Consider the following 12,646-nt stretch of genomic DNA (forward strand, 5'->3'; position numbering starts at 1 on the left):
CTTTGACTTTAGCCGATTTTGTTTTTATCCGGAAGATATTTACTAGACAGTGGCTTATCTCTTCTTCTTTCCTATCTAGCCAAATTGCTAACTCTTTAACCATTTTAGATCTTATATTCTCACTTGGTTCCTCCGGAATTCCTCTAAATTTCAAGTTTGATTGGTTTTGTCTCATCTGAGTCATTGCCATACTGTCCAGCAATTCTTCCTGCACCTTTCCTATCTCCTTAACTTCTATTTTAATCCTGTCCTGGTCCCTCTTACTTTCTTTTATATCCTTTTGCACCCTTTTCATTGAATCTTCAAGTACTTTGGCTCTTACCGATAAGTCTTTAACTTTCCCTGTCAGTTCTCCCACCACCCCCTCCAATCTCTTATCCAAAGTGTCCTGTACTTCCAATAGCTTTCTCTCAATATACTGTTCATTATGTTTAAATTCTTTCCTTATTTCCGCCATTAAACTGTCATAGTCCTTAATTTCTTTCCCCTCCTTCCCCTCTTCTTGTCTAGATGGCCTCCTTTCTACTGGCGTTCCCGCACCCTTTTTCATCTTGTATATCCACTTACTTTAACTGTTAATTAAAGTCTCTCCCCCCCCCCTAACAGTCTCTTAAGGAAGCTGCTGGATTTCTCTGTTCCTCCCGTTAATTTCTTAAATTCTTCTAGTGCAATTTCCTTTGTTTCCACACGGTGGCACCTTGTTAAGCTTCCAAGTCTCTTTCTTTTTGGTTCCTCAGCCGGGAGTCTCCTTCCTCACTAACTCAAGCAGCTATTCTTTTATAATCAATATTCACACTTTTTTTTGGGGGGGGGGGGGAGAAGAGCGGATACACAAAACCTAAATACAAACGAAGAAAGAAAAAGAGGGAAGGAGACAGTAAAGAACAGGATAAAGGGAAACGTATATAAATCCTACGTCTCCAAGGATATCAAGAAATATACCCCTAAGGGGGCAGAAAAATAGAGGAGATTAGAGGAGAGTAGGGGAGAAAGATGCAGGAGGGAAATAGCTGCCAAAAATAGCTGCCCAAATTATGGGTGCAAATGTATAAAGTCCCAGATTGAAGCTCTGGCCTTTTGGAGGAAGTATGAGGCGAGTCTCAGTCCGAGAGCAAGCACAGGCGAGTTAAGCAGAGTCGAACCGAGATACGTTCCCCGGAGAGAGATTTCTGTATGTCACGGGGGGTCCTGTTAAGCTGTCCCAATCACTTTTCTCTGTAGCGATAGTTCCCTCTAGAGTTTAGCCTCCATATTCCTGCTTGAACAGTGGGTTAGTCCTCTTTTAAACAGGAAGAGACGTGGATCGAAATGGCGCCGTAAACGCCGCTGTGTTTGACCAGTGCTATTTGTCCGCGGCTCCCCTCCTCCTGTTTTCCGTTAACTTTTCAGACCCTTAAACTGGCTTAGATGTTTACCAGCCTCTGTCCTTTATACAAAACAACAGATAGAAAGGGTAAACTAAAACACCATTTACGTACTATTTAAATCAGTCCCCATTCAAATGCAGCAGGCAGTAAAGTTAAGTGTAGGAAATCCGCTGATATGTTCCCAAACCGGTCGCTGGCACAACGCTCTCCGACCAGGTGAAGCAGAAAATTTCCTTTTCCTCTCTAGTCCAATAAGATATTTCAATATTTCAATATTACTTTTGCCTCAGACACTCTTATACTTTGTATCTGAGGTCTTTCCTCCACACCCACTTAGCGGCAACTTTCTTGCTTTCTTACTTTCTCTCTCCCAGTCTTCCGCTATACTCCATTTTCTCTTACCGCCGGTAGTGGATTCCTTCTCCTTCGCCCCGTTGTTCTTTTCTGCTGAGTTCTTTAATTAGACTTTATTTGCACATTTTCACCTCCGTAACTTACATTGTTTTTCCAATATTTTCCTTAGTCGCTATTTCCCAGCTTTTTAAACTGCTGTCGGAGGTTCGCCGCTTTCACACGGAGCCTGAGAATTCACAACATGGAGGCTGCTGCTTCCCCTTCATGCTGCTGCTCCAGCCCTGTTAAACGCCGGCAACACAGGTGAGCACAGGCAGCTTCGCTGGGTACTCTGTCCCCCAGGATAATCCTCCCGAGGTTTTGGGGTTCACGGAGCCTTCGTAACCCCTCTAAACCTCCATGTTGTTCGAGACCCCCCCGGAGGGCAGCCTCGCGCTCCTTCTCGTGGCTGCGGCGTCCCGGAAGTCAATTCAGCCACCGTGGCTTTGTGGGGCAGGAACATGTTATAAAAGTTCAGCAGTCCCAGGAACGCCTGCAACTCCGTCTTGTTCTTTGGGATGGGGGCCTGCTGGATAGCGCGGATCTTGGATGTGTTCGGGTGAAGGCCGGAGGCGTCGATAAGATAGCCCGGGAACTCCACCTGTGGAACGGCGATCTGGCACTTCTCCCTCTTTACCTTGAGCCCGGCCTCCTGGAACCTGGTCAGCACGGCACAGAGGCGCTCGAACAGCTGCTGGTGTGAGTCTGCGGACACCAAGACGTCATCAAAATATGGTACCACGCCCGGAAGCCCTTGCAGGAGATGCTCCATAAGACTTTGGAAGATGCCAGGAGCCACACTCACCCCGAACTGCAAACGGCGGCAACGGAATGCCCCTCGGTGGGTGATGATCGTCTGGGCTTCAGCAGTGGCATCATCGACGGGCAGTTGTTGATAGGCTTGGGCAAGGTCCAGCTTAGCGAAGACCTTACCCTCACCCAAGGAATGCAGCAGGTGTTGAACAACAGGAATCGGGTAAGCATGCTGCTGAAGTACCTTGTTGATCGTGCACTTGTAGTCGGTGCAGATTCTCACCGACCCATCTGGCTTGACAGGCATGACGACGGGGGTTTCCCACTTGGCGTGGTTAACCGGCTCCAAAACTCCTTGGGCAATCAGCTTGTCCAGTTGTTCGTCCACCTTAGCCTTGAGAGCAAAGGGAACCCGGCGTGGCTTTAGCTTGATGGGGGCGACTTGTGGATCAAGGCTAAACGAGATGGGTGTACCTGTATATTGCCCTAAAGTGCTGTCAAAAGCCTCGGCAAAGTCTTTGACCAGACCCTCAGTCTCTGCGTTAGAGATGCAGTTGATGCCGGTGACTTCCAGGCCGAGGGCATCAAACCAGTCTAGCCCTAGGAGGCTTGGCCGCTGACCTTCGATCACCACCAGTCGGAGCAGGCCCGAAAAATCCTTGAAGGTGATCCGGAACCGGCCAACGCCTACCACGGGAATGTCGTTTCCCTGGTAGTCTCTCAGGTGTACGCGGTGAGAGTCGAGTTGCCTTTTGGACACTCTGGGTACCAGTCTTTTGATGGTGCTCCAAGACACGATGTCCAGGGCAGACCCGGTGTCGATCTCCATGTCGCATGGAGCCCCTTCAATGAGCACCGTGACGTTCAGCTTGCGTTGCGTAGGCGAGTCGGTTTGGCCAATCGTGGTTCCAGACGAGCAGCGGCAGTTGGTGAGGCACAAGTGAAGCCATGATTCCGATGCCGGCGAGAAGGGCGATGGATGGAACACCGTGCTCTAGCCAGAACAGCCAGCTCTGAATTGGTTCTGTTCAGTGATTTCGCTCAGTGATTCAGCTCAGTGATTCAGCTCAGTTCAGAGGGTGGCCGCATCTGGCTGTGCTCTGATGTCCATCGATCCCATCCTCGTCGCCAGTGTTAAGTTGTGGGTGAACATATCAGACGACACAGCGATTCTTCAAACAGCTCTTGTTTATTCTGAGGCCAGAACAGAACTGAACTGAAGAGCTCAGTCAGCCTGCTTATATAGAGCAACTTTCTAAAACTATCCAATCACTGAACGTCACTTTCGATCCTTCATTTGCATAACTATCTACAGTATCCCCCTGCTGGCCCAGGGTGAGAACCTCAGTACATAATAATCTCTCTTTCAGAACAGTGGCTATGCATTCAAAAAGGAAAAAGAGCTTGGCTTAGCATTCCCTGTGCCCACTGGTCCCGGCATTATGCTTCTGATGCTGTTCTAAAGACTCTCCTCCCTGGAAGGGAGGGGAGTGGTTGTGGGCGGGAGCCCGAGCCCCGCCTACCTCCCTCACCTGGCTGGCGCCGCCCCCGCCGGTGGGCAACCAACCAGGTGACACCGGGGGGCGTTTCCTTTAGCATACTACATGCTGCGGTGCCAGCCCCCTCCTCGGCCTCATTCACCGTTCTCCCGTCGCGAGTCAACTCCTTTCTGTGGACTCAGGACCGAGGAGCGACCACGTGGAGCTAGCCTTGTGGAGGACGTTAAAGAGGGAAGTTTTTTTTTTTTTTTTACGTCTATTTCTCCTGCTGTTTTGGAGACCTTTCTTTCTTTTCTAGCCTTCCTTGTGGCCTCATTAATCTTTTCCCTGCTTCCTCCTGATTCTCAAAACTTGCCATTGTGACTTTTCTGCTCTCAGTTTGTAATTGGCGTGGGCTCCTCTTACGTTACGCTAGGGGCTGGTGTGCAAGGGCTCCCCAGTAACCCTCGGAGTCAGCAACAGGGCGGGTGGTTGCCCAATTTGGTCTGGTTTTCCCCCGTTTGCTGAGAGGCTGGGCTTGTGGGCTGACCCCCCCCCCCAATCGGACTTGTTGCTTGCAGCTTTTGGATCCTGTGTGTTTCCCCCCTTTTGTGCACGTGGGGGGCGTTGCGTTTAGAGTGTGTTTCTGAGTGCGTTTTGTTTTTGTGAGTGTTGATGGGGGCGTTGGATTTTTTTTTTTCCCGAGTGTGTTCCCTGGGTGCGTGGGTTCTGTTCCGTCCCCCCCCCCTCAGTGGTGTCTCACTTGGTAGGTTTACTGGAGTTAGGTTCGGCAGACGCCCGCTGCGTGCTTGCGTCAGCTGCTAGCTAGCGTGCTGACTGCTGCTTGCCTTTCACGGACACTCTCCATCGTCCTCCGCCCCTCCCCCCCGTGGTTCCTCTCTACCCCATTCGTTTCATTTGCCCTGTTCGTTCTCCTCCCGCTGTTTGCTTGGTTTGCTTGCTTCTACCCCCTCCCCCATTCCCTGGACCTATTGCACTGCGGCTGGACAGAGGTTCCCTTAATTTTCCTTTATAACTGCTGTTGTAGGGACATTTACGTGTAGTTTGGTCAGGGCCCCCCCCCTTCAACCGTGCTTTAAAACTGCTCTAGCAAGGGGCATTGGTGTGGGCAGCCTTCGTGCCTTCACCAGCTCGCAATTCTCTTTAATCTCCAGCTTGTTATTCTCTTAAGGGACGGTGTTTGTAGCTGGGCTTTACTAGGCTGCGGGAGCTTATTTCCACTGCCTGTGCTGCGTTCAAAACAGCAGGGTTCTCTGCTTCATTCCCCCTCCCCCGCTTTGGGTACAGCAGCTTGCATTTGTTTGTGAGCAGCTCATATTGTTGCCACAGTAGCGCTATTGTGCTGCTGGCCGTTCAAAACAGCGGGGTTCTCTGCTTCATTCCCCCTTCCCCGCTTTGGGTACAGCAGCTTGCATTTGTTTGTGAGCGGCTCATATTGTTGCCGTAGTAGCACTATTGTGCTGCTGGCCGGCAGGAGACAAAGCAGCTAACGAGCGATAGATTAAGGCTTTGTTCCCGGCTTGCCTTTTGCTAAAGGGTCAGTGTGGCCTCCGGCTCCCCCAGGGATATCTTTTGAATTCTGAGCAGCTCTGGTATTGACAGGCTTTTGTTGCGTGGGCGCCTGGCAACAGAGCCATTGGTGTCTTCCTGGTTTTAAAACGTGGAAGCCTTGCAGCGGTGAGGAGCCAGTGTTTATTTTGCCTCACTTGTTTTGCTGCAGCTTCAAGTTCCTGTTTCCCTGGATATTACCCATTAAGCGGGAGGGGCTGGATCTTCCTTGCCCTGATTGATTTACTTCGGGCTGTGCAGCTGGGGGTCTAACCGTGGGACAATTGATTCTTTGGTGCAGTGAAATTATCATTCAAGAAGTGTTTTATTATATTGGATTTAACAGCACAGCGACAACATAATTGATCTAGTATCTTAAGTTGAAGCAGATTGTTTCATAGCACCTTTTAATTAGCATTATTAATATCCAATTCTGCACAAGCGGGTTTAGCGACTTCATTTTACTTGGTGAACTCAAGCTTAAGTTAACAGTTTTGATTAGTTAGATTAACAGTGAGTTAATTTGAATATCGCAGGCAATTTATTTTACACAATAGTGTCCAGTAGCTAATATTAGTGATCATTAGCTATCCACAGTAATAACAGCGATAAATTGGTAATAAACCAATTGAATTGAGAATAACATAACAAATTCATTAGTTATTACATAACAATAATAATACTAATAATTAATTGAATAAATAGTTTAAATAAATAGTAGTAATCAAACAAATAAATATTAGTTTAAATTAACTAGATTAATAATAATATAAGAAATTCATTATTTAATTAATAACAATAATAGTAACAATAAGTAATTGAATAATTAGAATAAATAAATAATAATAAGCAAGTAATTAAATAAATAAATAAATAAATAAAAAATTTAAATAATAATTAAAAAAAAACAAAAAAACAAAAAACAAAAAAACAAAAAAACAAAAATAAATAAATATATATATATATAAACAAAATAAATAAATAAATAAATAAATAAATAAAAAATTAAAATAAATAAATAAATAAATAAATAAATAAAAGTTTTGCAGATTAAGTAACCTCAATTAACAAGCAGCGGTTGCATTTCGTGCGAGGTGAAATTCATGGCTTCTAAGAGGAAGCGCGCGCCTCAGCAGGCACGCAGCGCAGCTCGGGACACACCTCGCGGGCAGCGGGACAGAGGTCATAATCAGAAACCCATCTCGCATTTCCTCAACGCATTTAGGTCATTTATAGATGATTATGAACAACGTTTTCCTGAAGATAATTCCAGCCTTTCCTCATCTCCTGACGTCATTCCCGATACGCAGGTAGTGCCAGAGAGTCCGCGTTCCTCTCAACGGGATGAACTACCTGGTACCTCCGCCGCCCTCTTCAGTGATTCTCAATTGGCGAGGGCGGGTGCAAATGTTAGGTCAGAACCAGTCCGGACCAGGTCCCGAGCTAAGGCGTCTGCATCCACCTCCAGCGCTCGGGGGGGGGGGGGAAGGCGACTTCTAAGTCTGTTCGCACTAATAACCTTGTCGCTTCTAGTTCTTCCAGTCGTTTGCAGGACAAGCGGCCCAGGGCGCGGGTGCAAGAATCAGCTTCTTCATCCGCATCGGAGGATGAGCAGCAGGAGCCGGAGGTGGTCGCCACCGAGGAGGCTCCCAGCGCAGTGCTTTCTGAGAAGCCATCGGGGAAAAGGCGAGAGAAGAAAAAACACATTTGTAAGAAGAGTAAATCAAGGAAGAGTGACACGGACGAGGAATCAGGTACCTCTTCGTCAGAGTATGATAGCGATGCCTCCCTGGGCTCCTACTGGGGTAAAGGAGAGGAAGTATCTGGTCTCCCGGACTGGGCTCTCACAAGGAGGGCCAATTCCCACCGTAAAAAATTCGGCGGGACCCAGGAGTGGAAGGATGGGGCGTTAGTGAAAGATATATCCACTTCCACCTACTCAACTTCAGACGTGATCCCAGGTGATCATCTTTCCCCTAAGTTGAGGGCAAAAATCTTAAATGGGGAGTTTGTTGATATGTTCAAGTTGGTTCCCCCCGCTGAGGAGCTAGGTAGAGGTGAAAAGAGACCATCACATGGGAAGCGCAAGAGCAGGTACCCCTCCGTGCCTCGGACATTCGAGAACTGGCTTGACGGTTACCAGGCTTTTATGGGAACAATTGTAGCTGCCTATCCTAAGAGAGCCGTTCACTTAGTGGCTTACCTTTCACATATTCGTACGGAATGTGCCCTCTCTGGGGAAGCAGCCGCCATAAGCTACGATAAGAAGTTTCGCAGGAAAGCTTCTAGGGTTCCGTTGGCGCGCTGGGATCAGATCGAAAATGGCATCTGGTCGGTGGCAGTGGGTCCTTACGTAGAAAGAAAGCCGGTTGAGCCATATCGCGCGACCAGGGCTGACTTAAAGAGAGATTTCAGAAGGAAAGTATGCTGGGAGTACAATAGAGGTTCGTGCCAGAGGCCTTCATGTAAATTCCCTCATGAATGCGAGAGATGCGCCGGGGCCCACCCGGTGGCGACTTGCTTTAAAGGGGGGAAACAGCCCTTTCGGGGGGGCCGGGGGTTCCACCATTCCAGTTCCAGAGGAGCCCCCGCGGCCGGGAACAGAAGATGAGAATTTTGGGCGATTGGCTTACTCCCCTATCAAACTAGCCCCTCTTTCCGACCTTTTGGCCGTCTACCCTGACAAAGTGGCAGCCTCTTACCTCCGCGAGGGTTTCTCCAACGGTTTTCGGATCCCGGTTGCGGGTACCTTAATAGCAAAAGATTCCCCCAACCAAAAGTCTGTTAGGGAGAGGCCTGAGATTGCCGAAAGAAAGATAGCCAAAGAGGTGGGCGCAGGCAGGGTAGCGGGTCCATTTTTCACCCCTCCTATTCCCAACTTACACATTTCACCGTTAGGCATCGTCCCTAAGAAGACTCCAGGGGAATTTAGGCTCATTCACAATCTTTCTTATCCGAAGGGCGGGTCAGTGAATGACGCCATCCCACCAGAATTATGCACAGTAAAATACGCCACCTTTGACCAGGCAGTTAAATTAATAAGGAATTTCGGCCCTGGGGCGCTGCTAGCGAAGTGCGATATAGAATCAGCCTTCCGCCTTTTGCCAGTGCACCCCGATGATTTCTGGTTGCTGGGTTTCAAATTTCTGGAGAGATTTTACGTTGACAAGGCCATGCCAATGGGTTGTTCAGTAGCCTGTTCGGCGTTCGAAACGTTCAGCACCTTTTTGGACTGGGCCTTACGCTTTAGGACCAATGCCTTGGGGGTCACACACTATCTCGACGATTTTCTTTTCGTGGGAAAGCCCAACACTGGTGAATGTGCCTCCTTGCTTGGGGCCTTCTCAGCGCTGACCCAGGAGCTGGGTGTTCCCCTCGCAGCCGATAAGACTGAAGGCCCCGCTACATGCCTCACTTACCTGGGCATAGAATTAGACACAATCGCGCAGTCATCCAGACTCCCGAAGGATAAAATTGACGCCCTCACGGAGGTAATCCGAACTACCCTTATGCTACGGAAGATCACCCTTAGGCAAATTCAATCCCTTCTGGGCCACTTCAATTTCGCTTGCAGAGTGGTTTCCCCCGGACGCCCCTTCTGCGCCCAACTGGCCAAGCTTTCAGTTGGGCTTAAACACCCGCACCACAGGGTTCGACTGCCCAAGTCAGTTAAAGCGGATTTAGACGTCTGGTTATCATTTCTGGGAAACTACAATGGGGTGTCCCTTTGGCAGGATGTCCTTAACCTGTCTTCGGATTTCCAGGTTCAGTCGGATGCAGCAGGGTCCCTGGGCTTTGGCGTGTACTTTAAGGGTCGATGGTGTGCTCAACGGTGGCCAGCTGGGTGGCGTGGGGAGGCCATCACCTGGGATCTCACTTTTCTCGAGTTTTTCCCAATAGTAGTTGCCGTTCATATCTGGACTGAGGAGTTTCGAGATCGCCGGGTGTGCTTCAGAACCGACAATCAAGCGGTGGTGAACATCCTGGCTAGGCAGTCCTCGCGATCTGCAAGGGTTTCCTCCCTTCTGCGGGCGTTCGTTCTCCGATGCCTTGAGTACAACATAATTTTTTCAGCCAAATTTGTTCAAGGGGTTAAGAACGATATAGCTGATGCTTTGTCTCGCTTTCAGATGTCCCGCTTCCGGTCGCTTGCCCCTGGAGCACAACTGTTGCCCGAACCCTTTCCGGAGCACCTGTGGAACATTGGAGACGCAAAGTGATCAAGGGAGTATTAGCGTCTGTCGCACCTTCCACCCTCAGGTCTTATAAGAAGGCCTGGTGCGACTTCCAGAGCTTCAGGTCTGGGGTATCGGGAATTTCACCTAGCGTGCCACCCACAACTGACGACGTGCTGCAATACCTGTCTCATCTAGATGATTTAGGCCGTGCCCCCAAAACGTTGAAGATACATGTAGCCGCCATCAGCTTCTTCGCCAAAGCCACGTTCTCCTCTGATCCGTGCAGTGATTTCCTGGTCCGCAGGGCTGTCGAGGGTTGGGGCAGATTGCGACCCCCGAGGGCCGAGGGCCGTAAGCCGATCTCTTATGGGTTACTATCTCAGATCCGTACAAAGCTTAGGTTAATTTGTTGGACCAAGTTCGAGGCCCGCCTCTTTTCCGCGGCGTATGCCATCGCCTTTTTTGGCGCATTAAGAGTGGGCGAAGTTGTGGTCGAGGTTACCGGTAGTGGGGCTACGCGCGGTCTCCTTATGGAAGACGTGCAGTTGTCCAAGTCAGGTATGACGGTACGGATACGTCAATCCAAAACTGATCAGGCCGGTAGGGGTGTCTTGGTTAAACTGACAGCGTCTGCGCAACGGGGCCCATGCCCGGTCAAGGATACTAGACGATACCTCTGCCTAAGGCCACCCGGCCCGGGTCCGCTCCTGGTGCATGCGGACGGGTCTCCTTTACTGAGGCATCAGTTCACGAGGGTACTCCGCAAAGCCATTGACAGCTGCGGTCTACCTTCACAGGATTACGCTGCACACTCATTCAGGATTGGCGCTGCTACAACGGCGGCGCGGTTGGGTCTGCCGGCTGACAGGATCAAGGAAATGGGCCGGTGGAGATCCAACGCTTATAAGGGTTATATTCGCTAGCATGCGCTCTTCTATGCTACCCTACTCACTGGTTTTCTCTTTCCTTTCATTCCCAGCTGTCTTCGGGAGAAGTGTGTGGATCTGCGGCCATAGCATAGTCCATTGGGCCCGCGTCCGGGCGGTCAGCTCTGGCCTCAAGGCTAATCTTGGTTTGCCACCGGGAGTTCGAGTTTCCTGGTTTTCGAGACGAGGCATGCGTTGGGAGGAACTCATGCCTTTGCTGGTGCAGAAAGTAGCCACGTTCGGTTCCCCCGATGCCCTTATCATTCAGCTTGGGGAGAACGACCTGGTTGACAAAGGAAGTGCGGATGTGTCGTGGCACATAAAGAGAGACTTGGATGCGATTGCTGCCTTGTGCCCCAGGACTACGGTGTTCTGGTCTTCCTTCCTGAAGAGGCTGGTTTGGCACGGTGCGCATAGCTGTATGGCCATGGAAAAAACCAGGAAACTCGTAAATCGGGCGGTGGCCCGTTGGGTGCGCTTCATGTATGGCCGAGTCATTTATCATGACCGTATCCGGATTGGTGACCAAGCCTTATACCAGAATGATGGTGTGCATTTATCAGACCTGGGGAATGACATTTGGTTAGATAGCGTAATCAGGAGTATTTGGGATTGGTTGCAGCCGTGAAGGTATTGGCGGCGAGCCTCTTGGGCTCGGGTGGCGGTTAGGCATTGGAAATATGTGTTGTGGTGTAGAAGAGCTAGGTGTGGCCATCGCCTATGCCTTCAATATGTTGGGTATTCCGTTAAAGGAATCCGGCGGTCGTGTGTTCCGTCCGATGCCTGCTTGGCGGGAGGCCATGGCACGACCCTCGGTGACGTCAGGGGAGAGCCTATAGTTGGATGAGCATCAACAGGCTCCACCTACTGGTGAATAAACCCATCCGTTTTAGACATCCAATGCCTAAGCCAATACCTTTTCACTACTGTAATCAATAAAGTTGTGGCCTTTTCTTGCCCATTAACCTTATATCTCGTGTCCTTGTGTATTCATTTCACATCGCGGGGGTCGGGTCCTCGAACCACAAATAGATGCTGTGACACTTCTACCAAATTTCAGTTGTGGCAACTGGAGGCACCTCGTCTTCATAATCCTGCTGATCAGCTCAGACTGAATGCTTTACAATCAGGCACAAGGAGAAATCCATCTTGCAAGCTCCACTGTCTCTAAGTATGCAATGACTGAACATCAGCATAATTGTTTTTGAATGTAGACGCTTACTAATTGGAACATTATATGAAAAGAATTGGAACATTATATGAAAAGAGAGTGAATTAATGTTACCTCTGTGCATCACCCTGCGGGAGTGCATGTGTTCAACTGCACTGCACAACTGCACAAAATAGTTCCAAACTGTCCTTTCTAGGATTAGCCGCTTCTGCTTTTTAAAATACTGTGAAGGGAAAACAAACAAAAAGATGAACAAGACAGCACTGAATCTCAAGCTCTCTCTCTCTCCCTCCTTCAGTCATGGCTAATGTGTTCATCAGCTGCCACCTTACTGTTGTCCTCAAGACCATCAGGCAAAGTAGTTCGGCCTCTGCTTCCCATTTAACTCCTTGCCTATGTATAGAAACTTCAATGCAATTCACTAATTAACAGCATTATGAAAAATATGCTTAAATAGGTTTGACATTTTTGAATGGACACCAATTATAATCAGCATTAATCTCATTAATTACCTTGCAGAACATATTTAATGCCTCAAAACAAAACAAATGTCTGGAGTGCTTTGCCTTAAGAAACAAAAGGATTTGTTAGGGGTGTGTTGCTTTGTTTTTGTTTTTGTTTTTTTTAAACCCAGCATCTTGAAGGTGTTCATCAGAAGCATCATTATAAAAGCATTCTCCCTTTAGTAAACAAGCTACTGAATGCTCCTCTAATATCAGGTATGGCAGCACTTTTGCAACAGTTTGCACATGGATAAAACGCCCCAGAAAGTTGGGATGCCCAAAAACAGACAAGATGCCAGATTACATTA

General features: G+C 48.8%; 1 protein-coding gene across 1 annotated transcript in view; it reads right to left on the bottom strand.

The window, feature by feature from the left end:
- LOC310753860 (serine/threonine-protein kinase Nek6) overlaps positions 1-12,077 on the bottom strand; it is an 87,778-nt gene extending 75,701 nt beyond the window's left edge. Inside the window, exon 1 of the mRNA XM_083595230.1 lies at positions 11,950-12,077. Within this exon, the coding sequence (XP_083451356.1) occupies positions 11,950-11,977 (28 nt within the window). The 5' untranslated portion in view covers positions 11,978-12,077. The remainder of the gene's footprint in view (positions 1-11,949) is intronic.
- Positions 12,078-12,646: the final 569 nt, after the last annotated feature.

The sequence above is a fragment of the Podarcis filfolensis genome (assembly GCF_964270895.1).
Source record: "Podarcis filfolensis genome assembly, chromosome: W".
Taxonomy (NCBI): domain Eukaryota; kingdom Metazoa; phylum Chordata; class Lepidosauria; order Squamata; family Lacertidae; genus Podarcis; species Podarcis filfolensis.